We start from the raw sequence: 27,911 nt of genomic DNA on the forward strand, positions 1-27,911 counted from the left end.
ACAGCGTTTTAAAACATTTTCAAGAGCTACTAATATAATTTACCTACTACAGGAGTTCGACAGGCAGCTGAAGGTGATGTGTCTGCAAAAAAAGAGCTGGTCTGCTTCCTACCACTGTCATCTAAAATGTTAAGGGGATCATGGATGTCACTGTAGGGAGGCAGTGAGCGGACACTGCTGATGACAGAGACGTGTTGATTCACCATCGATCCAAGTCTATGAGACTCTGGGTAGTTTATATTGCTTCCGTAGTACCCTATAACAGAAAATGTTGAGAGTGTAGAGTTAACTTACAAATAATACTCCAGGAAGAAAAAAAAAAGGATGCAGTAATAGGATAGAGCCCTAAAGATATCATGCTGTAAATATTACATATCCATCTACATTTACTCTACAGTTGGGTTTTGGCTTATGGTTCACTACGTTGTTTTTGTTTTAAAAATACACAGGAGTTATCATATTATTAATTTTGAGATAATGACTACACTTCTCTCATAAGTCCCTTATTTAAATTAACAAGTTCTACTTACAAAGAAAAAAGCACTATTAGCCTCTATCTAGCAAAAAAGTTAACTCTGCCTGTGAAATACTAGTTTTATTTACAGACTCATGTTTCCGGGAGAAGGACTGGTCTACATGAGGAGAGGGGCATCACGCCTACTTTGGTGGATGGATTAGTCCTCTGAATTTTCTAGCTCAGTAACTTCAATGTTTTATCAGCCTAATAGGAGGCATGGTTTGGGTCCTAATCTTTAAGATCTGCAGCTAGTCCTCCAGAAGAAACATTATTCACCAACAACCTTTTTAAAGAACAGAACATTCTTCTTTTAGGGTACCAAGGTTGGTTTCAAACATATGGTTTGACATAATATTTTTTCATCACATGTGGCATTTAGAAAGGCAACTTTAGTAAAGCCACAAGAAGTAGGGATATGTTTGCATGTGGCAGAAATGAGCTCCAAATGCCTAAGATTCCACAATCTTTAGAAAGCTCTACAGGGATGACACGCTTTTCAGCCGAAGTGGAGCTCAATGTCTGATTTGGCCTTCCTGCCATCTCAAAAGCCAGAACAAATTCTTTAAAAACATCAATACCATTAGGTGAATTAGGAGGCAATGTTGCTCCTTGGCAGGTGGCAGCTCCTGCATTGCTCAGGAAATTGAAGCTTCCGGTATTTAAAAACTGCATGCTGTGTGAATCTTGGCCATGTGGGGATGGTCCATAGCTGGAAGGTGGCCGAGAATTATATGGAGACACAGCACAGCTGCCGCTGAAGAAGTCTCTAGGAAGCTGCTGTTCACTCCAGGCCATGCATCGACTGTGCTCAGGGCGATGAGGATAGAGTCCTGATGGGGGATGAGGCTGGGCCCTAAACACAGTCTGATAGTTGGAGTTGGTCCCATAAAAGTCATGGCTGGCCTGAGGGAGAGCCGGATAAATGGGCTCTGGGAATGCTGAGCAGTGTGACGGGGCTGACAGCACTGGACCCACACTTGGGGGTCTCCCCGCCATTGGCCCCTGGTTAATGACGCTTCCTCGGCTGGCCATGGCTGGAGAAATGGGTGGTGTCATCAGATGACCAGAACTCTGGGAAAGCTCCATTTGACCTGGAAAAAAGTTACCAGAGTGTTCACTAGTGGCAAATTCAAACAGATGGGCTCACATGTTTTAAAATTATTCAAAAGACTTGTTAATATATCTTGTTATATATTAGTTCATTTCTACTCTCCAAAAATAACAGGACTGGGGAACTTCAAAATTCTAGATTTAAAAACACAACATGTGTGCATTTCACAACTGTGGCAACTTTTGGAGTTAGTGACTGTGGAGGAAAGTCTGGGCTGGCTTCATCCTTCCATGGGTATGAAGATCGTTAGAGCCCAGCTTGGGAAGGGCAAGGGGGCAGGAGGTGTGCTGTTCACATTTCTCCATAATTACAAAGCAAGCTGAATGTTCAATGGTTTGAATTTTGGGGTGAAAGAAGAAGGCAGTCATATCAAAATAAGAATGGCTTCAGAGCAGCCAATTCAAAACTTCCTGCAAACCCAGTTGTTGGGCAATGAGTTATGGATGCCACCAATTCCCTGGGCCTCCAATTTCCCATTGGTGGAACTAGGCCCCTGAACTAAAAGGCCCTTTCAGGTTTAAAATTCTGTGTGTCCCATGAAGTAAGGTATGTAGAGGGATTTCAAAACAAGCAGACTTAAAGTATAATCTAGTAGCTAGCTAAGCCATAAACATTCAGATTGACAGAAAGAGGACCCCAGACCAAAGAGAAAATTATTGTAATGGTTAAAAATAGCTGAATTCAATTTTTTAAAAAATATATATTCTTTTTTATGAAGGGTAGGTAATTAAGTTTATTTACTTATTAATTTTTTAATGGAGGTACTGGGGATTGAACCCAGGACCTAGTGCATGCTAAGACTGCACTCCACCACTGAGCCTTACCCTCCCTCCTTGAATCGATTCTTTATGGAGGAGAAATAAAGTTTCCTCAAAATCCAAAAATAAATAAGCAGCTTATATTTTTCAACTTTCAAAGCATCTTAAGGATTCTATGGGCACCTGATCTATTTTTTTCTTCCACAAAATCAAATAACCAATTATTTGTACTTCTGCTATAACTAAGAGAGTATGTCAATGTGATACCTATCTTAAACATGGCATTGATGAAAATGTGAATGACAAATGCTGAAAATCACAAAAAATATTATAAATCTTCATTATAAGTCAGTGATGAGCCTTTTTATTCTTGGAATACCTGGAAGGTACTAGTTTTAAGAAAGCCAAGGTTCCTGTGAGACATCCTGAAGCCTAAGTGGGCTTCTTGGTTGCTTCCCAGCCTACCTGTGAGCGGCATGTTGTCTGTACTCCCAGCAGGGAATGGGTGCAGAGCAGATGTTAAGCCTCCAGGTTGACTGGATGACAGAGGAAGGTAGGTTGTTTCCACGTGGCTTTCATTCTTCACAGTGTCGCTGGGAACAGCGCTCCCTTTATTACGGTTGGCCAGAAAGCATGAACTCGGAGAGGCAGTGAAGGCAGCTTTACTTGCATCTGGAAAGATTTTTTTTTTTTTAATAGGAAAGCTAACATCATTCCCATAGTGCTAGTAGGTAAGTCCAAGTTGAAAAAAATACATATTCTAGGGTTGGGTCATAAATCTGGAAACTCCTGAGAAGTGTTTTCCACGGGAAACAAGGCTGGCAGATCTTTGGTCTTGGCAGTGCTGCTGGTTTTTGTTAACTGAGTATTTGTGAATGCAGGTGTGTTGTGAGGGGCACTAAATAATCCACTCTGGAGTGAATAGCCTTTAAAAAGCAAGTCATCACATCCCAAATACATGTGTTTCCTTCCCTCTCCAAATTCCTATAGAACTTATCTCTACACCATTTATAAGGTGGTATATACCACATGTGTTGTCTTGAATTATAGTTTTTTTTTGTACTATAGTCACTGTTTCAATTTCATCTAAGTTCTCGGAAGTTAAGAATATCGATTTTCAGAGTTTTCAGTAAAGTACTTTGACTGCTCTATGCATCAATGGACGAAAGGGAAAAATAGGGCTCTGTTAGTGTTACTATCCTGTGTTAGTAGTCACTACATTAGGGGAAAACTGAGATGGTTATAAATCCATTTAATCTGTGTGCTTACCAATTCTTGATCTTAAGTTTCAACAAAGAAATGTGCAAAACAAAATATACATTTTTAACTTACCTGAATTCTTCATATACTTGTCCAATAAGTTCTGTAACTCCTGTTCTTTGTCATTATTAAACTGGGTCTCCATGGCCAGCAGAATGTATTCATCAAGAAGCATTCGGATCAAATGGAAAGAACCTTGTTTATGGATGGGGGATCAGGAGAGGGCGTGGTGGAGATGAAATAAGGGAGAGAAAGAGAAGGAAAGGAAAGTCAAGTTATCTTTGTGACCATCTCGCAACACTTTACAAGGAGCAACTGAAATAAACAAACACTTGTTGGACTTTAAATGACCTGCTAAGACCAACACGCTTAACTTGGGTCTCTAATCTCTCTGTGTACCGCCTGCCCATTGCACTGTGTGTACTGTCCTGCCCGCTCTTTGGCCACTAATTACATCAAAGGAAAATACGGATGAAAGTGAGACACGCTTTATGCTTTAAGAGGGCACACACTGGAGTGTGATAAGCTTTAACCTGAAGAGAATGAGCTCCACTCTGCTCTATTTCTGTTTACTTTGTACTGAATAATTAGACAATGGCCAACATGGTCTGGAAAAAGTATCAGGTGAGAAGATGTCTTTCTAACCTAAAATAAAATGCTCTTTCACTTTAAAAAAAAAAAAAGGAAAAGAATAATTTTCATGCGGAAGATGTCCTAGAAAACATCTTTTAACAATTCAACAGATTTCCCAGCAAGTCTTTTTTCATAATAAAATCAGTTTTAAATGTTGTATATTTTAAGAAACTTTAAATATAAGCCAAGCCATATTTTAAATAATAGCTCAATACATTTTGTTCATCCTCAATACAAGTTCATTGGTTATATCTAATTCTACTGAAAAGTAAATAAAAATAATTTAGTTAACTGTAATCTATTTTATAATGTGGAGATTTCTCAAAATGCAACTACTAAACATGGAAGTATTGTCCAGGAGCTAGAACTAAGAATCTCAGAAATTTTAGGAAAAAGAAGGCATTCAATTTTTGAAAAAGCTAACTTGATTCAATTTTTTCATAAGTCATATAGATCAGGAAAGATGGGTCAGAAAACACATATTACAGCGTGTCTTCTAAACTGCTCTTTGATTCCTGGAGCACAGCTATGCGGGTTCCTGGAAAAGATGAAAACATTTGCCTTACTGCAGTGAGTAGTGCCTTTGGAAAATAATGTATTAAGTATTGTTTATTTGCTTGTTTAAGAAAGAAAATTTATTCAAGCAGTGGTGGAATAAAATGGTTTTAGCTGATATTTCTTATGTGTTTACCAGGTGCTAGGCAATGTATTTTATAGATATCACCTCACCCAGGTGCCTATATAACCGAATGAAAGAAATACTTTCCCCTTTCTGCAATGAGCAGATTACCTTGGGTAAAACCCAAGCCAAAGAAAAGCAGTATTAGGACTGAACTCGGCATGTGGTCTGACTCTAAAATCCAGGCCAATAACTACCATTCTCTACTGGCTCAGTGGTCAGATTTGAGAAGTGACAGTGCCACAATATTTAAAAACTGATAGAAAATGTGACTGGGGAATGAATGATGTAATTCACTTGAGAAGAATTTTATAAAGCATATAAGATACCAAAACTGGATGCGTTGTTCAGGGTGAGATTGTGCATTACTCGAGCACCAAAAAAGCTCCACTTCAGCAGAAAGTCTTGAGCCCTCTTCTTTAATGATCTTCCATTTTGTTTGCTGGTCTAAAAGTAAAGGAACAAAATGAAACTCTAAAATCTGTCATCTCGTTATTTCATGGTTCCTACATAAGATCAAGAGGTAGATAAACTGACAAATGGACAGATGGCATGGCATGCCATTTATTTCATCAAATAAAATTATTTGTCGAGGGATTTTTATTTTAATCTGTCTTTGCTGTCATCTTTAAGGTTAATAGTTCTTTATTCTGTATGGTTTTGTTACTCAATAGAATTGGAAAACAAAATGAAACAATTTACAAAATATTTTCTCTCTTAATTTTCCTTTGACAGAACTTTAAAAAGAGCAGTAGGTGAAGTGTGGAGGAAAGGTTATATATTTCTGTGAATGATTAACTCCGACTTCTCTGGTCCTGAATGATAATCTGTTTTCCTTCCAGGAGGAAAAAAAAAAAAGTCTCTACACTATAACTACTCTCCTTGATACAGAGTGGCTAACACCAACTGGTGATGGATATATATTTGTTCTTATTGCCTTGTTTCATGATGGATGACTTGAAGGTTAACTGAAAGAGTTGAAGAAACCACATAGAAAACACAAAATCCTGAGCTCCTGGAATTTAAAAACAGGCAAATACTTAAAAGCATATTTTCTGTTAGCATTTATGAAAGCATGCTTTTTAAGAAAAGGACCAGATCCTTCCAGTTTCTAAGTTTATCTTCCAAAACTGATGTTACTCAGCTGTAACTTTATTGACTGATAGGGAAAGCATAGTGTCTTGTAGTCCATCAAAAACGATAAATAGAATTGAATTCATGCCCAATGCTCTCAAATCTGCCATATTTCTAAACTTGATATTTGGCTTGCCTTATTTGTAGGGTTTCAAAAGCTTTGCAAGGCACTTTGCACATAGCCTATCATCACTCCCCCACCATTCTAGAAATTACAACCACTTTTTAGCATTTACTATTAACAAAAAATTTTATTTTCTGAATATGTCATTGAAAAATACCTTAATAACTCTCTGCTCTACCACAGTATCCAGCCATTCAATAAAAGCCTCCACAGTGGCATTCTTCTTAAGGAGATCTTTCAGTTCTTGGAACACTGTGATAGAGTCATCTGCCGTGTAAAAAGAAAAAAAGCGAAATCAGAATACTGCACCACTCTACTTTGAACCCAAGAGAAATCTAAAACTAGGAATCATTAATAATGTTATAGCATAGAAGGGAAAGACAGGTAGATTAAGTAAATGTGTTAAGGAAAGCAATTTCATAGCCTGAAAACAGTAGCAAAAAATGTTTAGTCTTTGCTCTTCAGAATTTCTATCATAAGTGCATACATCTTGGTATATACTGAAATAGAGGTTTATGTATTATATACTAGGGAAGAATAAGTTGTCAGTATAGATGATTACAGATTTTGAATGCAATGCTTTTATTAAATGCTATGGATTAGTTGAAAGCTAATGAATGAACTAAGCCAGATTTGTTGATACCCTGCTTTCTGAAATATCCTTTATCTTCAGCAAAAATTAAGTTCTGCTCTGCAGAATTGAGCCATTTACATGAATAATCTTTTATCATTAAAATTAAAGGGGCAGTTTAGGACCATCATTTAATTAAAGAGTTTGAGGTTTGCTGAATCCCCAAGGTTACATAATCTTATGTCAGGAAACAGAAAACAGGGCTGAGGTTGGATCATCCCTGGAGAGCAGTGTGCTATAGCCTATGGGAGGCTGTAGTTTTTCTTTTTCTTTTTCTCTTTTTTTTTTTTTTTTTTTGTCTTTTCAGAGAGAAAGCATGGGAGAAATAGTGGGTTGCTATTCCTTGGAAGTGAAGCCTGGTTGTCCACTCACACGTACTGACTTGGTAAACTCCGACAGATTGTCCAAACCTGAGCAGGGAATTTCTGCTTTGAAAAACAGTATTCCGTTGAGATACCATTTTGATATACATTATATACCATACAATGCCAAAAGTGTAAAACACATGGTAACGTGTACACATGCAATGTAAACCTAGAGGAAAACTCACAAAACTCAAAACCATTTTGCCTACTTTCAGGTTATTTCTGTTTGGATTATTTCTAGGCAACGAGGTTATGGATGGCTTTTATTTTCCTCTTAGTATTTTCTGTATTTTCCAGGTTTTTCCAGAATCAGTTAGCATAACTGCTTTAAAATAGAGAAGTTTTAAAAAGTATTTCCATAAACCAGGGTTTCTCAAACAGACTTGACTTTGTAGTTCAAAGGGACATTTAGTAATGCCTGGAGACATTTTTGGCTGTCATGGGAGGCTGCTACTGGCACGTAGGAGGTAGAGGTCAGGGATGCTACTAAACATCCTCCAGTCCACAGGACAGTCCCCACCGCTCCATCCAAGGGTTCTCCAGCCCAGGTCAGCGATAGTGCTGAGGTTGGGAAGCCCAGCTCTAAACAAAGAGAGAAGACTTACATTCAGTGTAGATATCAGATTCAGTGTCTGTGCTGCCCGAAATGGTGAGAAGGGCCTGAGATCCAATACTATTCAAGTCAACCTTTTCAATATCAGATACCATGGAATTCACGATATGCTGGTCAAAGAGAGCTGGTCGGGCAATCTACATAAAGTGAAAAAAAAAACACTAAGCTATATCATTGATTGCCTACCGAAAGAAAAGTTCTAGCTTCTAGAGAAATAGTTCCTTAAGGAATCATAAATAACTCTTTTCTTATTTTAAAACTAAAAGCAGTAGTTGAGACTCATGATCATCTCTGTTAAAGGTTTGACAATTATTTTGGGGATAGGAAAATAAATTTTTTTATCCATGGTCAGAACATAAGAATTTTACAGTGTTACATTTCTTACCTGGAACTATCCCAAGCTAGTCTTTCAAAACTTAGGGGGCTAGAAACCTTCATAAAAAGAATGATCATTTGAGAGGAGGGGAAATATATTTTAATAATATACAAACATGTAGTCCTAATTTAAGAATTGCTTTTTTCTCCCCATTTGAGACAACCAAATTAACAGGTAGTTTAAAATGTGTTGTGGGTTTCACAACATCCAGTATCACATAGGCTCATTCCCCACAACCTACTAATGTTATTAACTGGATTCACTTATCAATTAGATTCACATGGTAAATAGGAGTTCTACATTTTATACTGCATTCAAAAGATTTTTCTTTTCCTTTTTTTAAACTATTTTGAAATAATGTAAAAATTTACCAAAAAAAGTTGCAAAAAGAGTGTAAACAAGTATTTCCATGTACTCTCTGTCCAGCTTCTCCTAATGTCATCATCTTACATAGCCATTTTGTATTACTAAAATCAGGAAATTAACGTTGGTAATACTAGTAACTAAACTACAGACATAATTCAAATTTCATTAGTTTTCCCAATAATGTCCTTTTTCTGTTCTCACATTCACTCTAGGATCTCATATTGCATAATTTAATTGTTGTCTACTTAGTCTCCAATCACTGAAAGTTCCTCAGTCTTTGCTAGCAGGTGATTCGCTTTTGATTTGGTAACTCAAACACCTCCGGCTTCCCAACGTACCTGAGCAAGGTGCAAGAACGATGTTTGTCGTTTCAGAGATGATACAAATCTTCGCACAATAGGTATTTTCTTGTCAGTCAGTGCTTCTGGCAAATTTTCCAAGGATGAAACTACCCACTGTTCCCAATTTTTAGCAAAATTTCTTATGTCTGCTAATAAGCTACAAAAAACCCCAAAGAACAGAAAACTATGTATTAAATGCTAAGTAGTTCAAAATGCATTAAATAAATGCAGTTTACTGGAGGGATGCTATTAATGATTCCAAGAACATGACTTTGAAGTCAGATGGACTCAGCCTAGGTTTGCCATTTATCATCTTGGTCAAAACAGTCTTCTGAAGCTCCAGTTTCCTTGTATTTAAGTGGGAATAAGAATAGTACCTATGTAACAAGATTATTCTGAGGGTTACAAGAAATATTCATGGAAAATACTCAGGTTAAAACTTGGCATGCAGAGAGTGATCAAGAAGAAATACTTCATTATTAATAATATTAACTCCTGTTTCAGTCATTTTCTATAAAATATTTCTGGGAAAAGGTAAGTGTGCACTTGAGTTTGCATATCTTGACTTCTTGGGGATTATAATGTCATTTTAGGTATTTAATATTAGTTTCTAGCTACATATTCTTATATTCCGAATGTAACCATGAGACCAATTATCAAAAACATACTAATGATATTTAGTATTTTATATGTATACCCTATTTAGAAAATTGCAAATGTAGGTTTTGTATATGTTATGAAAACATACAAAAGTTTTTAAATCAGTCAACAATCTACATATTATAGATCTAAGTATCTTTGGGATGGTGCATATGTAAGGAACAGTGACATGGTACAGGAAAAAGAATAGGCAGAGTTTGGATTTAAACAGACTTCAATTACAGTCTAGGCTCTGCTTCTTACTAATCAGCTGACTCTGGGATTAACTTCTTTCTACCCCCAGGTTCCTTTTTGTGAATTTGGGGTCATAATAGTTTCTTTGGAATAATCTAATAAAATGTGTTTTTAAAAATCCAGACATAGAAAACAAACTTATGGTTACTGGAAGGGAAAAGGGTAGGAAGGGATAAATTGGAGTTTGAGATTTGCAGAACCTAACTAATGTATATAAAATAGACAAACAACAAGTTTCTTCTGTATAGCACAGGGAACTATATTCAATACCTTGTAGTAACCTATAATGAAAAAGAATATGAAAACAAATATATATGTATATATGTATATATATATATATGACTGAAAAATTATACTGTACACCAGAAGGGGATACAACATTGTAAACTGACTATACTTCAATTAAAAAAATCCACTTAGCAAATGATAAGGAATTGGTTAAATAAGTAAGTATTTTTCAGATGTTGGAAATCTATGCAATTATTTAAAAAGAGAATGTTGATCTGTATTTGTTGATATGGAAAGATTTTCACTGTCTGCTGCAATAGTATGTATACTATGATCTTATTTTTTAAAATGTGTATATTTACAGATATTCCTAGAAGGAAGTCTGCGAGATAATAGCCTAAGACATTAAGAATGTGGGAAGATTATGAGTGATTTTTAAAATGTGCTTATGCATGTTTTTCATTTTCTACGATGAATATGAACTACTTGCATACTTAAGACATAAATACATAGATAGTATTTTTCAGGCTGGTTGTAGGAATTAAGTGAAATAATTTCTGCAAAGTCTCAAACCCCACACTGTGTTTAATAAAAGTCAGCTATTATTACTATTAGTTACATGGCTACATGCCTGCCACTACTAAAATAAATTTCATTACTTCATTAGAATTGTTTTTTTTTCAAGCTTATGTTGTTCTCACATCAGAAACGATTTTATGAAAAATCTTGAAGCATCATTTCAATTTAAGACTTTATTTCTTTGCTGAAAGAAGGTGGTAATTCCATTATGCTACTCTCTGATTTTGCAATTAGGATCAAAGTGATAATAAAGATAAAATAATTTTCCTTATAGTCTTTATTATCATGGTTGCTTTCCATCAAGTATCCCCATGTATCTCCCTCTAGCCAGTGTCCATTGGAAGAACTTTGTCAGTGTCTTGAAGGTCAACCACTCTTAAATATTTATTTTTCACTTGGGCAGCTCTCAAATTAAGGGATTTCAGGATTGTTCTACTGATTTTGTTCACTGAGGTTTGAATGTAAAGACTGAGGCACATCTCTTACAGCTAAGACAAAGGGACAGGAGCAGGAAAACAATCTTGGTAAATGAATGCATTTCTGCTTCATGTGTTCCTTTTACCATAAGGTACAAGGTTAAACCCTATACAAGCAACTATTGTATTTTGTTTTATTGTCTGAACCTACCTTTCAGGCATTTCTTGCATTGTTGCAGGAATGAGTACATCTGTAAGGACCTTAATCACAGCAAAAGAGAGTTAACATAAATCTTTACTTAGTATTTCTAGAGAAACACACGTATTCTTTGTCAATTACTTTTTATTCCTAGCTTTCCAGAGAAAAACACATTAACTCATTTCTGAAAATTATACTTTTATCTCCTAAATGAAAGTATGTCCAAGTTATGTGTGTGTGTGTTTGTAAAAAGTTAAGGGGAGAGGGGCATTTAGAAACATGGCCGTGCTAGATTAAGCAGATGATGCTAATGTCCTGCGTACAGAGAGCTAATTATCAGAGCAGAAAGAATTCTGAAAAGAAAAGGCTAGACTGAACCTTAAACGTGGGTGAGATGGTGGGTAGGACCTTGATGAGAACCAGTAGAAAGAAGAAATTAGTGCTGACTGATCCTGGCTAGGGAAAAAGTATGATAAATAAAGGAGATGGGGAACCAGGCGGGATAAGGGCAGTCCAGATGGCTGAGGCTGGCCAGTAAACTGAGTGTGCCAGCCTGGAGAAGAGGACCAAGAGCTCTAGAGGAGAAGATATTTCAGACTGTGGGCAGACACTCATCTACAAAGGCCTGTGTAGCCTTCCAGCAAATCGCACACATATTCTCTGTATATGAGACTCTAAAACAAGACACAGCATTGCACGTGCCCAGTATGTTACTTACTAATGGATTGGCCTTGGGAGTCATGTACTGTTTTATGGGCTAAGCTGACCACGCTCTAGAGGTGGCATGAAGGTCTTGCAGAAGCTCATTTTACTCTGCTCTATTGACAGTGCTCACTGTGCCTCCCTGGGTTCACCGTGAGGAGTGAAAACGTTGTGCATGCAAAGGTACTTAACCTTCAGACTTCTGTGTTGGACTCAAAGAAAATGGACCATATTGGGGGAGGGGGGCAGTGGAATCTATGCTTTAAAGGTATTTTTTGGAGGTGTTGAATGATAGTCCAAACAGTGTGACCTTGATACTGGTAAATGTGTGTGCATGAGCCCAGGTCTTAAAAAACTCTGAGAGCCATCTTCTTTCCCCTTCCTGGTGACTTTCTCATGTCTTAAACACTGCAGACAATCAGTTAGTGCCAACTAAACCCTTTCTCTCTAAATAATGATATTCTTACTCAAACCAGAAAAAAATGAGACAATCCTCACTCTCCTTCGTCCTTCAATTTTAACTTGAACTCAATGGGTCAAGAACACACTGCACTTAGTCCTCCTTTCTCTCATTCTGCGATGAGGGAGAACTGAACACAGGTTGAAAATATGGGCTCCCTCACTCTGGTTCAAGCCCACCTACAGTCCTTGGTGGGCAAAATGGCTCCAGACTGAGTTTATCTAGCTTTTGCTTCACTTCTCTGCAAAGCTGGGAATGTGTTAGCAGCAATTAATTTTGAGGGATTTTATCTAAATGCTTAACAGGGCTCCAGCTTCGGTTTCCTTGCTGACTCAGATTATGTTTTAAAAGGAAAGCTTTTGTTTTCCCTTATGACAATTTAGCAGGTAAATCTAGACAGACTGACTTTAAAATACCCAGATTGCAATACAGTTTTCTGCCTCAGCATGGATTGGGGGCTGCTCTAACTGGAGAACAGACTGTTGGGGAATTAGCTTCACCCCCTTCCCTACTGAATGTCCGGCTAGATAGCCAACCAGATCATCTTTGCTTCTGATGTTCTCATGACCCATCTGTAGACACTGAAGGGCTCTTATATGGTTCAAAAACAGAATTGGACATTAATGCATTAAAGTTAGAGATTGCCAATATTTTCAAGTTATTCATCCCATAAGAGTTTCCCCAAAATATTGACACTGTGAAAAAGCCACTCTGCCATTTACTCTGAAAACACCTTAAGCAATTAATAAAAATTAACTAAGTTTTCATTTATTAGTTAAGTGTGTCACATTTAGAATCATTCTTGGCTATAAACAGAAGTTGATTTTCTTTTACCTAGTGTAAATTTACATTAAAAATACATACATTATTTAACATTCACTATTAAATTGCTTGCTTTCTCAGCAGAAAAATGTTAATAATATATCTCCAGCCAGAAATAACAAATTTATAGAAAACACATTGCAAAATTTTAGATGGAATACTCTTTGAAGAAATATATAATTCTTATTTAAGACATCCTAAAAGAGCTTACCTTATAAAGAATCGAGTCACAAACACAGAAGATGTCAATTATAACAGGGTTTTCAAGTAGGGGTAGAAGATGATCAGGCATTCCTTGCCAAAAGTGTAATAAGAAATGCTGGATCTAGTCGAGAGCAAAGAGTACGTACATGAAGATATTTCCTTAGCGTGAACGCACATGAAGAACAGGACAAGAATGTATACAGAATACGGTCAGCAAAGCAGTCTTTGTTGCTCTTACCTCTTCAAAGTTTCCATTTATTGCATTGTCCAGGATGCACTGGCAGTGAGTTTTGTACATCATTATGAGGGTATCAACCTATTTCAAGGAAGAAAAAGCTTAATAAAAGTATCCTTTCAACACTGCCTTCATCTGTTAATGCACTCATTTGTTCGTATGCTCAAACACATTTTTAAAGCTCCTGTTATGTACCAGGCATTGTGCTCAATGCTGAGGAACCAAAAATAAAGGCACAGTTCTTATTTTGAGGAGCATACTGCCTTGTGAAGGAAGAAAAGCAAGCAAATGGACAATTACAGTAAAATATAAGAACAATGAAAAAAGGCGATTGTGCAGGCCAAAGCAACCTTGTAATTTTCTGCCTAATAAGAAAATGACCTTTGACTGGAGAAATAAACACAAAATGGTAAACTACATGAACTCTTCACACAGTTTTGTTAAGCGGGTGCTAGGACAGTGCAGTATGGTGGTTTCAGGTGTAGAGTCAGCTAACACGGAGCGCCACCTCCACTGCACCACTTTGCATGGGTTGCTTTGTCTCTGACCCCAGACTTTCTATTTTTAAGTAAAATAATAATATTACTCACATGGTGTTAGAGAAGATTAAATAAAACATGTGTAATGCACATAGCCCAGGTCCTGATACACAGCATAAGACCTCACTATATTACCTAAAATTAGTAATAATATCAAATGACTTATTTACCAAAAAAGATATGAACATTAAATGTTTGTTATGAAAATTCTCCATTTCCATGTTACCACTGATATTTGTATTGCATAGTTTAAAAGTTTTAAATATATTTTAAAATTTGTAATGGATTAGAACTAGATAATATTCTAGCAAGCAAATAATATTCAAATTCAAATAATATTTATAAGCTAGAAATATTCCTACCTGTTATGGGTTGTGTGCTCCATGTGAACAGAAACAAGGTTTAGAGGTCAGAGGTGTGAGCTTTGCCTACAGAGTACCTGGGTTTGAATGACAGCTGTCATTGGCCACTTACTAGCTATGTGATGTTGGGCAAGTGACAGCATTTATGTGTTTTAATTTCCTCATCTATAAAATTGAGATGATAATACTCGCAAATATCCAAATAATACTCGCAAATATCCAATCAAGTTGTTATGAGGGCTAAATAAATTACACATGTGAAGTGGTTGGAGTAATCCATAATCTAAGTTAAGAAATTGACTGTTGTCAGCTATTTTTATCCTCATAGTATCCAGGGTGCTGATGGTGATGGAGGTGTCCTACCCCAACCCTTTGTTCTCCAATCTTTATCCCTGCAGCCCATCGATAGCACACATCTTTGTGGTTCAGCTCAAAGCTGTATAATGATGACCTGCAAATTACCAACCTATTTCCAAGGAGGTATGCTGACTACAGGACACTTCTGGCAGGACATGTCACCATTAATGTAACTGAGACATGCTCTTTAATTGAAGCAATGATATTATATTTTTAGATAGGTCTCCAACACATATTTTTAAAATGAGGATGACAGCATGAAAGACAGGAAGCTATTCATAATTGTTGTCAAAAATTAACCCTTCGATCCCTGAAACCTACTTTTACCTATATGTGTCAATTGTTTTCTTCTGTATACAAGCCATCAAAAATTTTAACTTGTACTGTTGGTACTTTATTTGATATTTACATTATCTTTGGACAACAAATTATCACTGTATCATACTTTACATCTTTATAAACATACTTTTGCTCAGTCTTCTGAAAATAGACATTACATTACAGAGGGCAGAAGGCTTAGCTGTAGTGAAGTCAGTGAGCATGTGGTGGGGGAGTGGGTAGAAACTGTCCTGAGTGACACTGTGATTGGGCAGAAAGCAGGCCTCTCAGCTTCAAGCCAACACCCCACAGTGGGGTCAGCTTCTTACTAAGCAGTCTCCCTCCCTTCTGCCCCAAGAAAGCAGGTGCTCAAGGTGCTTAGCTTCAGCTCCACTCCTCTTTCTAGGAACTGACGAATTCCCAGGGGAACTTGGTTACTGGCTCAGAAGGTAAAAGGCGGGACCCAGCTGCCCTCAAGGGACAGAGGGTATTAGTCCCTGTGCTCACGGTGGGGACCACTGGGAATGAACTTAGAGACCAGGGGTTATTTAAGCATCTTGAATCCTGAGTGAGAAATGATCTCTAGACCCATTTTTCAAGTTGACAGATAAGGAATTCCTTGGAGGCTAGCAGAGAAGCTGAAATAAACTATTGGCACATGTTCCTCACCTCTCTTTTTGTCTTTGTTACTCTCTCCATCCACACCCCTCACCTGGTATATTTACACAGTAAACATCTTCATGATGCCTTTGCCTGTAAGCAGTCCTCTCCACAAAGGCGAGCCAACCCTCCCCCAAAGAACTGTGTTCCCTCGGGTCCCGCAGATTCCCACCGGTTTCCCCACAGATTGCTGCACATTAACATTTACCAGAGGGGTCTCATATCTGACCGCATAATATAACACATTACAAGGCTTACAAAAATGATACAATTATCTTGAGAAAAGTGATGGGAGAGGAGAATGGTAAGAAGCGGACACACTTCAGGAGACTCGCTTGGAATCAGCATCTGAGAATTATCTTCAATATTTAGCCTGTTCTTACCTAGGAGAGCATGTCTGTCATCAGAACGAACCCCGGAAATGATTGTGCATCTCCGCTTACCTATCAATGGAACTTTTTAATCAGTGTGTTATTTTTATTTCCAGTTTCTATGGAAGCCCATTACTAAAGTAATACAGCTGTACATTATTCATCATATTCCTCTATCTTTATACCTCAAAAGTATGAACTGACTTAAATACACCAGGAAAGATATTTTCCCCAAATGCTAATTTAAAATGACCTTCAATTAAAAGAAGAATGCAGAAATCTTTATGCCCTGATTTAATAATGGATCCCAGTATTAGTCAGCCCCTAGATGCCCAGAAAATAACTCTAGAAGTTCAGAAAAAGAGGAAGATTTAGTCTCAGACTTTTACTACATAAATATTAAAAAGTCAGATCAAGGATTATTTATAAACTGAATTTCATGAAACTGTTTCTTCCTTAACTTTCAAAAATTTTTGCAACAGAGCACAGAGGGGTCCTTGCATTCATCTAGGCATCTTGCCCTCAGTGCTAGGAACAAATTCTGTCCTAGAGAAGTGCTTGATGACTATTTCCTGAAATTATATGGAACTAACTGAAAATATAGTGCTTGTAATTAAAGAAACTTCATGTGAGTGACACAATATAGTATTTTCTTTCTTGACACTGAGTTTTAAATAAAAAAATAATCTTTAGTCTTTTGAGGTTTATTTTACTAACTTCTGATTATATACTATCACGGAGATGGTAAATAATTAATTGGAAAGTGTTTAATCGATGTTAGTAAACGTTTGTCCCTCCTATAAATCAGTCAATTGTGTTTGATTATGCAGATTTCTGACTGCTTCCTGCAAGTGCCATGAGATTCCCAGCAAGCTGAGATACGGAACCGACATAGCAGAAAATCAATAGAGAAGTATCTTTAATTGATACCTTGTCTTTAGAAATGCATCCTTGGTACACAAGGTGTTGAGCACTGGGGAATTCTGGAAGAAGTGTTCCAGTTTTTGAGCTAAGCGAGTATTTACGTGTGAAGCCACCCTATAATTTAGAAAAAAATGAAAAGAAATAAACCATTATCAACTATTTGGCTCCAAAATACAATTCGAACAAAATAGAAACCTGTAAAATTTCACTCTTCTTCATTCTGCAAACCATGACGAATTAGGAGATTTGGTAAACTGTTCAGATCAAGTAACTGAATAAACTAGACATTTCAGCAGAATTATTGCTGCCAAAGCATAAATAGTTTTATAGTCGGAATATTTTTCTTATTCCTTTGGATTTTAGTTTTAAACACCTCTCAGTTTTCACAGCTTTTAGAAATTTGATTTTAGTTCAGAAGTTTACATTTGTTAATGACATACGTTTTGAAAGATCTACTTTCAGATCACTGAAATTATTATAATATGAGAAGATCAGAAATTGCCAAATCCATTTATGGATTACCAAATCATTTATGGATTAAATAAAGTTAATTTATTGAGCCTCACAATTAATTAGTAGTAAAATTGTGATTGGAGTCTAACCCTTGAGATTCCCAAACTAGTACTCTGGATTTTCCTCATCTCAAACTTCCCCCACCCTAAATTCAGATATTTATTGCTCTTTTGAATCCTTTGGGGAAAGCACAGCTCTGACAGTTTTCAGAAAATTAGAAAAAGTGACAAATAACAGTGCTAACATACCTATAAGAAACCCGCACAGAAAGACAGAATGCATATTTATGACAGAACCAGAGCCTCAGCAAATCAGTAGAAATATTTGTACACCCATGTTTGTAGCAGTGCTATTTACAACAGCTAAACTATGGAAGCAATCCAAGTTTCCACTGACGAATAGATAAGCAAAATGTTGTATATACATACAATGGAATATTATTCAGTCTTTAAAAAGAAGGAAGTTCTGACAAATGCTACAACAGGGATGAACTTTGAGGACATTATGCTAAGTGAAATAAGCCAGTGACAAAAAGATAGTGTATGATTCCACATAAATGATTTACCTAGAGTAGTCATAATCACAGAGACAGAAAGTGGAATAGTAGTTTCCAGGGACTGGGGAGGAGGGGAAATGGGGAGTTATTTTTAATGAGTATACAGTTTCGGTTTTGCAGGATTAAAAGGATTCTGGAGATAAATGGAGATGACAGCTGTACAACAATAAGAATGTACTTAATACCAGTGAACTATATGTGTACTTAAAAATGCTTGAGTAAAATTTTATGTTAATTATATTTTACTACAATGAAACAATAAAAAAAAACTATGATGAAACAAGAACTTAAGTGTTAAGAGTAACCTTATACTTTTAGAAGAATAAACAGAAAAATACTTCTGTGATCTGGATTACATACAAATTTTTTTAAAAACAAGATACTAAAAAAAATGCTAATCATAAAATTTAAAATTATCTTCATTGAAAGACACTATAGAATGCTGAGCCATGTCACCAACAGGGAGAAGTTATTTACAACATATTACAGGATATCAGTATCCAGAATATATAAAGAAGTCTTTGAACCAAATTTTTAAATAGAAATTTTATGTGATCTGAACAAACGTTTCCTAGAATATAACTGACCAAAGAAGATATTCAAGCTCATATTTTTCCATGCAGTTATCAAAAACAATTTTCAAGTGAAAGCCACAGATACTATTTTATCCCCATTGGACTGGCAAAAACTGAAATGTCACTCAATGCCAAGTGTTCCTTAGAATGTGAGCAAAAGGAATGCCCACATATAGCTGGAGAGACATAAATTGACATAATCATTTTGGAAAACAACTTGATCTTAACTAGTAAAGTCAAACACCCCAGGACCCAGAATTCCACTCCTATACACATGCACCTGGAGCACACTCATAGCAATATTGTTTTCAAACAAAAAGGAAAAAATTCCACCAAAAATGGAATGAATGAATGCATTGTGATATTTTCATAAATGGAATATTAGCAGTACAAATAAAGGTACTAGAACTTCATATATTAACATTAATGAATCTCAAAACCTAATGTTGAATGAAACCAGAAAGTCATAGGAAAAAAATGAATCCATTTCTATGTGGGGCAAATAATAAACAATATGTTGGTAATAACAAACTGGGCAGGAATAAACAATGCATATCATTTACTATTTTAATCATTTTCAAATATACATATCAGTAGTACAAAGTACATTCATAATATGTAATCATCACCACATTATTTAATATTTATACCATACATTCATAAGCGATAAACTTTAAGGAAAAACAAAGGAGTGATGAACAGCAAATTTTGGAAAGCAGTAATTTTTGGTAGGGAGGAGAACTGGAGCAGGAGCACGAAGAGGATTTTTTTAAACTACGCGATTAAAACCTGAGTTTTTATCTTATGCTTGTTTTTAAAACTCTGTGTGTGTGCATGCATAGATTACAAATAATACATTTCCCAATTAAAAAATGTTAGCGTGGTAAGAAAACACATATTAAGGAACAGAATATATGCCTCTTATTATAATACTTATTTAAAACTCTTGTGTTGATAAATAACAGTTCAGTGCAATAGGAGCCAGCAGCAACATGTGTGAGCATCAGCAGGGGGCAAGGGTGCCCAGGGAACAATTTTAAAGGTTAGATTTGTTTGGATAGGTTAACAGATGTGTACAAAGTTGGTGTAAGTCAAATTACAATATTCTGTCCATTTATAACACAAAAAGAAAGGAGAGACTGATAAACTGGTACAAATTAAAATATGATCATTTTCATTCTATTAATAAATTTGCTATTTTAATTGCACTAAAAGAGGTGCCAGGTTTTAGGCCAGGTATGGAGGTCTGGGTTTTTTTTTCCCCTTCTCAACTGACGACTCAGTACTTTTGGGTGAACTATTAAGAACCTTATTTCGAAAAGAAAACAAGGAACCTACAGAAAAAGAAACAATATGATTAGAAGGCAAGAGGGTCTGATTTATGAGGAAAGATTAAAGGATTTAAGCTGCAAAGTTTGGCTAAGTGATGACTAAAAGAGAGCATGATAACAGTCTACAAATATTTGAAAAGCATATACCAAGGAGGGAGGATTTGTTATTTATCTTGGTGCAAAGTTGTTAAACTGGCCGTGAATGGTTGACGTTAAGGAGAAGGAAACTCAGGCTATCTGGGAAACTTCCTGGTTGAAATGGATGAAATCAAGGGACTTATTCCCTAGGACATAATGGCAACTTTTTTGCTTGAGCTACTGAAAACATAATGGGACCCACGCTGGAAGATTCACAGAAGAAAGGCTTTCTTTGACAAGGACCGAGCATTATAAATAGATTTTGTTTGTTTTATTCTTGGAAATCAAAGGATTCTGAGACGTTCTCTAACACATTTTTGAATTTGAGCCACTACATTTATGAATAAAAAATTTAAAACAAGCAAAAGTCATACCACTGACTGATAATTAGTCTTGCTTTCCTCTTCCTGTCTTTTGGATTTGCTTTTGTTGTTGTTGATTTTGTTTGCTTTTATATTATGAACTATTTAAAACTTTAAAAAGGATATAGATAAAAAAGTAATAAATACACATTGTACTTAAAATCCTGATTAAGACATTAGATATCTGAAATATTGAAGCAGCTTCTGTGCGTGAACTTTCAGCTTTACTAGATTATTTCCTCCACTACCATTTATGAGAGTTTCTTTGCTCCAAATTCTTTTTTAAATTTTGATTTATTGAAGTATAGTCAATTACAATGTTTCTGGTGTACAGCATAATGTTCTAGTCATGCATATATATACACGTATTTGTTTTCATATTCTTTTTCATTAAAGGTTACTACAAGATATTGAATACAGTTCCCTGTACTATACAGAAGAAATTTGCTTTTTATCTATTTTTATATGTAGTGGTTAACCTTTGCAAATCTCAAACTCTCAAACCCCCTTTTCCCCAGTAACCATAAAATTGTTTACTATGTGAGTCCATTTCTGTTTTGTAGATGAGTTCATTGGTGTCCTCTTTTTTCTTTTCCTTTTTTTTTTTCCAGATTCCACATATGAGTGATATCAAATGGTATTTTTCTTTCTCTTTCTGGCTTACTTCACTTAGAATGATGATCTCCACTATCATATTTGTATATGTATACAACAATGGGATAATTTTTTTCCCCTTGTCTTTCTTTTGACTTCAAATTTTGTATATGATGCTTTGATTTAAAGAAGTTCTCAATTTCTGTTTTCACTTTCTTCTTTTAAAATTTCTTAAATTGCTTTCATGCTTAGAAAGTCACTCCCCATTCAGAAATGAGGTAGATACATGTTTCCTTCTAATTATTATTTTTGTATTTAATAATTTATATGAAATTCAGAAAGGCATGAGATACAGAAAATTTTTTTCTGAAATAGTCCATTTTTTCTAACATTATGCCCTGAAGAATTTTATTTACTTATTTGGTACTCCATCTTCCTCCAGAAGGGACTTAAGACAATTCATTGAAACATACTTTCTTCCTTCATTGGTTGTAATGTTTCCTTGACCACACACTAAATTATTATATATGCTAGATTCTTTTTCAGGTACATAATCTCTGCTGTAGATTTGATCTACCTACATTTGAGTCAGTCTCATAATATTTTGATATCTGCCAGACAAGTCCCCTTCAACTTGTTTACAATTCTCTCAACTGTAACTTCCTATATATTCTTTTAGGTAAAGTTTCTAGCCATTTTAATCATTTCCAAAAATAATTACGCACTCAAATTTTTAATAGAGTACTAAGTGTCTAAATTAATTTAGGAAGAATTGACACATTCATAGTATCTACCATTCCCATCCAGGCATGTGGTATGTCCTTCCATTTAAAGTTTCCTTTTATAGTTGTATTTTTTCAAGCATGAAATATTCTGTTATTATGATTCCCCCTTTATGGTTGTGCCCAAATATTTTGTGTTTCTGCTGGTTCCTGCAATTTAAATGTTACAATGTCCTTCCTTTCTTGTCTTCAACAGAGACTGTTCCCACCTCCCCCAACAGGGAATCTCTGAGAAAACTGAGACCTGTAGAAAGGATTTGAGTGACCATTTTCTCAGTTCTCCCGAGGATGGCACTTAGCCAGTCCATTCTGAATGCACAGAAGAGCTCACTCCCTACATACAATGGGTGCCTCAAGGCTTTAGGGCATTGAGAACAGCCAGGACTTTTTTTAAAGTTCTTCAAACTCCTACCAAGATTTCACTCACAAAAAAATGACCTAACTGACTGCTGACTAATCCCGCAGAGAGAAATCCCAAACCACCAAACTATCTCAATTTCCTGCCACAAAAGCTACAAACCTACTTGCATCCTGACAAATACCATTCCTCTTTCCACTTTTAATGAAGTAAGTGTCCCTTCTCTCTAGGGCCACTTCCTCCACTCTGAAGCTCTCCCCTGCCACCTCTTCTGGGACACTGTACTCTCAACTTCCCCCTCTTTCACAACCTCAGTCTCTACACTTTCACTGAGTCTGTTTTACCGACATTAGGACCATAGTCCAATCATCCCTCAAAACTAAATTTCAAGTCCTCCTCCAACAATCACCCTCCGCTTGAATAAATTTTCTCCATCTAATGCCACTGCCCACTCATTTTATAAACCAATCAAACCCCAGCTTCCCCACTGCAAATGCTCTTCCTGCAGCCATTAATTATCTCCACCTAACTAATTTCATAGATCTTTTCCAGTCCTTATCTTGATGACCTTTTAGCACCATTTGATAGTAGCAACCATTCTCTTCTGTTGAAAGCATTTTCTTCTCTTGGCTTCTGTGTCACTATATTCTTCTTTCTCTCATCTCTCTGGACTCTCCTCAGTTTCTTGCTGACCTTGTTTTTTCCCGCTTTTTACAAATCTTTTCTCATACCTTCTTCTCCTCTCATTTATTTTTTACCTAGGCATTTTTATCCACTACCATGACTTTAATCACCACCACACTGAATATCTAAGTCCTCTTGTCCAGTCATATATATCCAACTGTTCGTTTCAAGTCCACACTGGATGTTTTACAAGCGCATCAAATATGGCAAGTCCCATATTGAACCCATTATCTTTCTATTCTTTCAAAATTGTGAAATAAAATTCATATTTTATGGCACGACAAGAAAAACATAAAACATTTTCTCTTTGGCCTCCTCTCTCCCCACTGTGCATTGTGTGTCTGTGTTATGGATCGACCAAACCTCCCCATCAACAGGAATACCTGCTCAACCATGAAGAACAACATTCTTCTGGCATCAACAAGACAACTCCTTAAAAAATAATATTCCTTCTTGATCTTGGAAGGGGCCATGGTGACACTTAGATCTGGAATGTATAAACTGTCAATCATACATCCTTTAATGTACAGCCCTCTGTCTCTGTGCCTTACATAACTGTGCCTTAACTTCTAACAGGCGAAAGTTCTGAGCTTTCTGAGATGCTCTTCCTGGGTTATAATCTTGAAATTTGGCTTGAATAAAATTTTCCATTGCTTTCTTAGACTGACTAATTTTTTGTCGGCAGCCTGCTTCTCTCCCAGTGTTTCCTGCTAAAATCAGTCCTTCTTCCCACCTCTAGGGTTATTATTCTAACATGGATATTTTCTTACCGAGACTATCCATGTATCTGCAACAGGATGTGCCTCTTGTTTGCCTCCCCGTATGCAAATGTTTGGGTTTTGGCAATGTCAGAGACAGTTTTGGTTTTCACAACGAGGGGAGGGGTGTGCTATTGGATTCTGGTGTATAGAAACCAGGGACACTGTGATGTTGCTAAACATCCAGCAATGCACAGAACAAACCCGGCTACACAGAATTATCTGGCCTAAACTATCAACAATACCAAGGCTGAGAAATCCTAACCTATGCTGTTCCATCTGTCTGGATCACTCTTCCTCTCCCTTCCCCTACACCGCTCCTCCTACAAACTCCCACTTATTCTTAGTTTTTTCTTTAAATGTCACCTCCCGTGGGGAATGTCCTTAACCACTTAAACTAGGTTAACCCTCATGACACCCTTTACGATTACTTATGATTACTTGTTCAGAATATGTTTTCCTGCTACATGGTAAAGGATCAAATCTATCCATTCACTATTCTGCCCCCTGGTACCTGTAACATCATGTATCTATTGATTAACCTCTCAACCATAGGTCAAAAACATAGAACTTCATTCTGAAGTCTTAAGAAAACAAATACATCTCTTGGCTTCCAGTTTCCTTAACTGTAAATTAGCAATATTATCACTTATTTTCCCTACCTCACTGTTACTAATATTCAAATGACCTGAAGTATAGGAAGGTTTGCACTGAAAGTCTCATATCCTGAGCAAACTATAAGCTTTGGTCATTCTATGTACAAAATAATTTTTTTTAATTTCAACTTTGTTAAACAAATATTTTATTATCATTTAAAAATATTTAGAGTATTTCTGAGCCTTTAGAAAGCCCTTAATTGTGTTCATTTATAGAATCATCACAATAATGACACTCATTGCTTCAGGTAGCTTTAGAAAAGTAGGCTGCATAGCCTAACCAAAATATTTTATTTTTACTTTATTGACAAAACCTACACTTCGGTTTTTATTGTGCTCTTCTAAACAGGAAGCATTAGACTTGAGAAAGATTTTTCTTCCATTTGATAAAGCGAGGCTTGCCATACACACACTGTATCAGCTAATGGATCGCTGGTAACACCAGCCTCATCAAAGTGGTAAAAAAAAACACCTGAGAGAAATTACTTAAATTCCCTATTGACACAAACTTCAGTCAACTGAAGTGCATTTCTAAGTCAATATTTTTGCACTTTCACAACTGTTTATCTAATAAAGAGCTATTATTTCATTGATAAAAAGAGCAATCTGGAGGATTTTTATTATGTAATTAACCATTAACTGTATTAAAAGCACTAGTGGAAAGCAATTGGTCATTTCAGAAGGTTGGGGGCTTTATATTAGTTTTTAAGATAATATGCTTGCATCATTTCACCAAACTAATGGAGTTACAATTTACCTCTGGTCCAGATTTACCACACAACACACTGTCCTGTGCCCTTAGTTCTGTGGCACCTCTTTTTAATGATTAGTTAACTTGAGGATAATGAAGGTCTTATCATGTGCCTAATTAGCCATGCAGTCCCTAATGGTAGTTTAACTCATTTAGATAAAGTCAGTTTGCTGATCTGTTCTTAGGTTGGGGTGAGGAGGGGGAGGGAAGTCTAGGGAGAAAGCGTGTTGTATATGTGGTGTGCCCTTTCTCCCTCGCTCCCACCTCCGCCACCCACTACCCCACCCCCAGTGCAGAAGAGGTCAGCAAGCTTACACATACACATGCACACGCACACACACGGTAAAACAATCATGGCATAGCATTTGGGCTTCTTGAGAACTTCTAAAGATTTTGTCTAAATAGGTATATTCCAAATACCAATTCTTTTTTTCTAATTGAAGTAGAGTCCATTTACAATGTTGTGTTAATTTCTGGTGTACAGCATAGTGATTCAGTTTGTGTGTGTGTGTGTGTGTGTGTGTGTGTGTGTGTATTCCTTTTCAATTTATTTTTCATTATAAGCTATTACAAGGTATTGAATATAGTTTCCTGTGTTACACAGTGGGACCCTGTGGTTGTTTATCTATTTTATATATAGTAGTTAGTATCTGCAAACTCCAAACTCCCAGTTTATCCCTTCACCCTCCTCTTCCCTCCCTGGTAACCACAAATTTGTTTTCTATGTCTGCGAATCTGTTTCTGTTTTGTAAATAAGTTCATTTGTCTCGTTTTTTTTTTTGTTTGTTTGTTTGTTTTTAGATGCCACATATAAGTGATTTCATATGGTATTTTTCTTTCACTTTCTGGCTTACTTCACTTAGTATAGTAATCTCCAGGTCCATCCATGCTGCTGCAAACGGCCTTATTTTATTATTTTTTTATGGCTAAGTAGCAAATACCAATTCTTTCCATAGCCTCAGCTTTAGGCTTCTTGTTTATATTTAACAAATTTTTTTTTTGCATCAATAGTGGTCTTTTTAAATATTTTAAGCATCTGATATTAAGTAAGAATAACTGAAAATTGCCCCTCCTAGGTTAACTGGAGGTTGTTCAGTAGGTCCATGTAAAGGATGGTTTGTTACCCTAAACCTAACTTGGCTCTGTCTGATGTCCTCAGTCATTCAAGGGACTCCTAATAAGTAACATTAATTTCTATATTCACCAGTAAGTATGATTAACTCCTATTGTTCAGCTTTTAATATATGCTATAACAGATGTAAAATAGAAATGAAAATAATTCTTACCTCATTCTTCAGCTTGCTTCCAGAAAACCTTAAAAATCAGTACATTTTTCATTAGTTAAAAATATATATATATATAAATTATACACACAGTTATAGCTATCAAAGAAATGCAGAGGCCCTACAAAAGTAGTAACTGTATACCATGATTAGTGAAATAAACATGGAGAAATTTGTTTGATCTTCAAAGGGACCCAAGCATCTTTCTCAACTTACTAAAAAGAAAGTCTATTAAGGGAAAGCGAAATAAAGGACGTTTAGGCAGGTCAGGTAAGATTTGAGACAATCAGAGAACACTTGATATTAAATATCTGTGTGTGTTCTGGCCAGTGTTTTCACTTCACAGTGAGTAGTGGCTAGTAAGCTGCTGGTACGTCCTTTGTAATATCTGAGTTCATCTTAGTATGACTCAGGTGCCTAAAATTAATTTTTTTCCAAGAGATACCTTTACTTTTAAAAAATAATTCACTCTTTTGAGAGCTAAGAGCAGTTCTGGTAAGTACACCAGAAGGCAATCTCAGATGCAGATTTAGTTATTTGGAGCTCCAGTATATTAAAAAATAATAATTGCAATTATCACTAATTTCCTTAGATGTCACCTTACTTGTCAATAACCTCCTCCTGAGAGTGACAGCAGATCAGAACAATGTATCTATACTCATTTGTGTATTTTTTTTTCTTTCACAGAGACTCAGTAGCTCAGGTCAGTAGCTTTATCTTACCAAGGTAAGCTGGTATATCAAAGTGTATGTGATTAGAGATGATTATAATAAGCTTTTCATCTCTGTAAGTACTCGCCAAGCACATAGATCTTTAAAACAGGTTATCTCTTAGAAAAAATAATTACATTTTTCTGCCTTTATTTTATTGTATCTAACTTTAAAACAGACTCAGTCTTATAAGTAAACACTAATTTAAAAGCAATATTGCTTCCCTGATTTCTCCTTTATGTCTCTCTGGGACACTTGGTTCATGATTAATTTCTCATCAATGATTGCAAACCATATAAATTGCCCAGTCACTGTAAATGATTTCAACACAAAGTTGAAATTCAGGTCTGATGGTTAAAACATTTCAATAAGCAAAATTAGTAACTCATTTTATTCAGTAGATATGATACGAATTCAAAGACATACAGAGAACTTGTCTTGAAGACAGTGGAACTCTACCTTGTCAGGCCTTTTCCAGAATACACGGAGTGATAATATGCACTGCTCTCTTTGATGCCAATCCCATAATAGTGATACCTAGAGCAAGAACAGGAATCAGCTCTGTGTTAATGTATGAATTTTTAGAAGGGGAAAAAGAGACTAAAGTATAATTGAAGTAAACCATAAGTAAGAACTGCAGTCCCCTTGATCAGTATCTTTTATTCGTGATTTTTTTCAAAGT

The 27,911-nt window shown here is 36.1% G+C and overlaps 1 protein-coding gene across 1 annotated transcript in view; it reads right to left on the bottom strand.

The window, feature by feature from the left end:
- RFX6 (regulatory factor X6) overlaps positions 1 to 27,911 on the bottom strand; it is a 48,124-nt gene that overhangs the window by 3,869 nt on the left and 16,344 nt on the right. Inside the window, exons 5-18 of the mRNA XM_010979156.3 lie at positions 27,689 to 27,766; positions 26,523 to 26,550; positions 17,185 to 17,292; positions 13,651 to 13,728; positions 13,420 to 13,533; positions 11,237 to 11,286; positions 8,906 to 9,065; positions 7,818 to 7,962; positions 6,374 to 6,483; positions 5,288 to 5,405; positions 3,719 to 3,841; positions 2,852 to 3,058; positions 1,096 to 1,608; positions 44 to 256 (exon numbers count right to left, since the gene is read on the bottom strand). Coding sequence (XP_010977458.1) covers positions 44 to 256; positions 1,096 to 1,608; positions 2,852 to 3,058; positions 3,719 to 3,841; positions 5,288 to 5,405; positions 6,374 to 6,483; positions 7,818 to 7,962; positions 8,906 to 9,065; positions 11,237 to 11,286; positions 13,420 to 13,533; positions 13,651 to 13,728; positions 17,185 to 17,292; positions 26,523 to 26,550; positions 27,689 to 27,766 — 2,045 coding nt within the window. The remainder of the gene's footprint in view (positions 1 to 43; positions 257 to 1,095; positions 1,609 to 2,851; positions 3,059 to 3,718; positions 3,842 to 5,287; positions 5,406 to 6,373; positions 6,484 to 7,817; positions 7,963 to 8,905; positions 9,066 to 11,236; positions 11,287 to 13,419; positions 13,534 to 13,650; positions 13,729 to 17,184; positions 17,293 to 26,522; positions 26,551 to 27,688; positions 27,767 to 27,911) is intronic.

The sequence above is a fragment of the Camelus dromedarius genome, chromosome 6 (assembly GCF_036321535.1).
Source record: "Camelus dromedarius isolate mCamDro1 chromosome 6, mCamDro1.pat, whole genome shotgun sequence".
Taxonomy (NCBI): Eukaryota; Metazoa; Chordata; class Mammalia; order Artiodactyla; family Camelidae; genus Camelus; species Camelus dromedarius.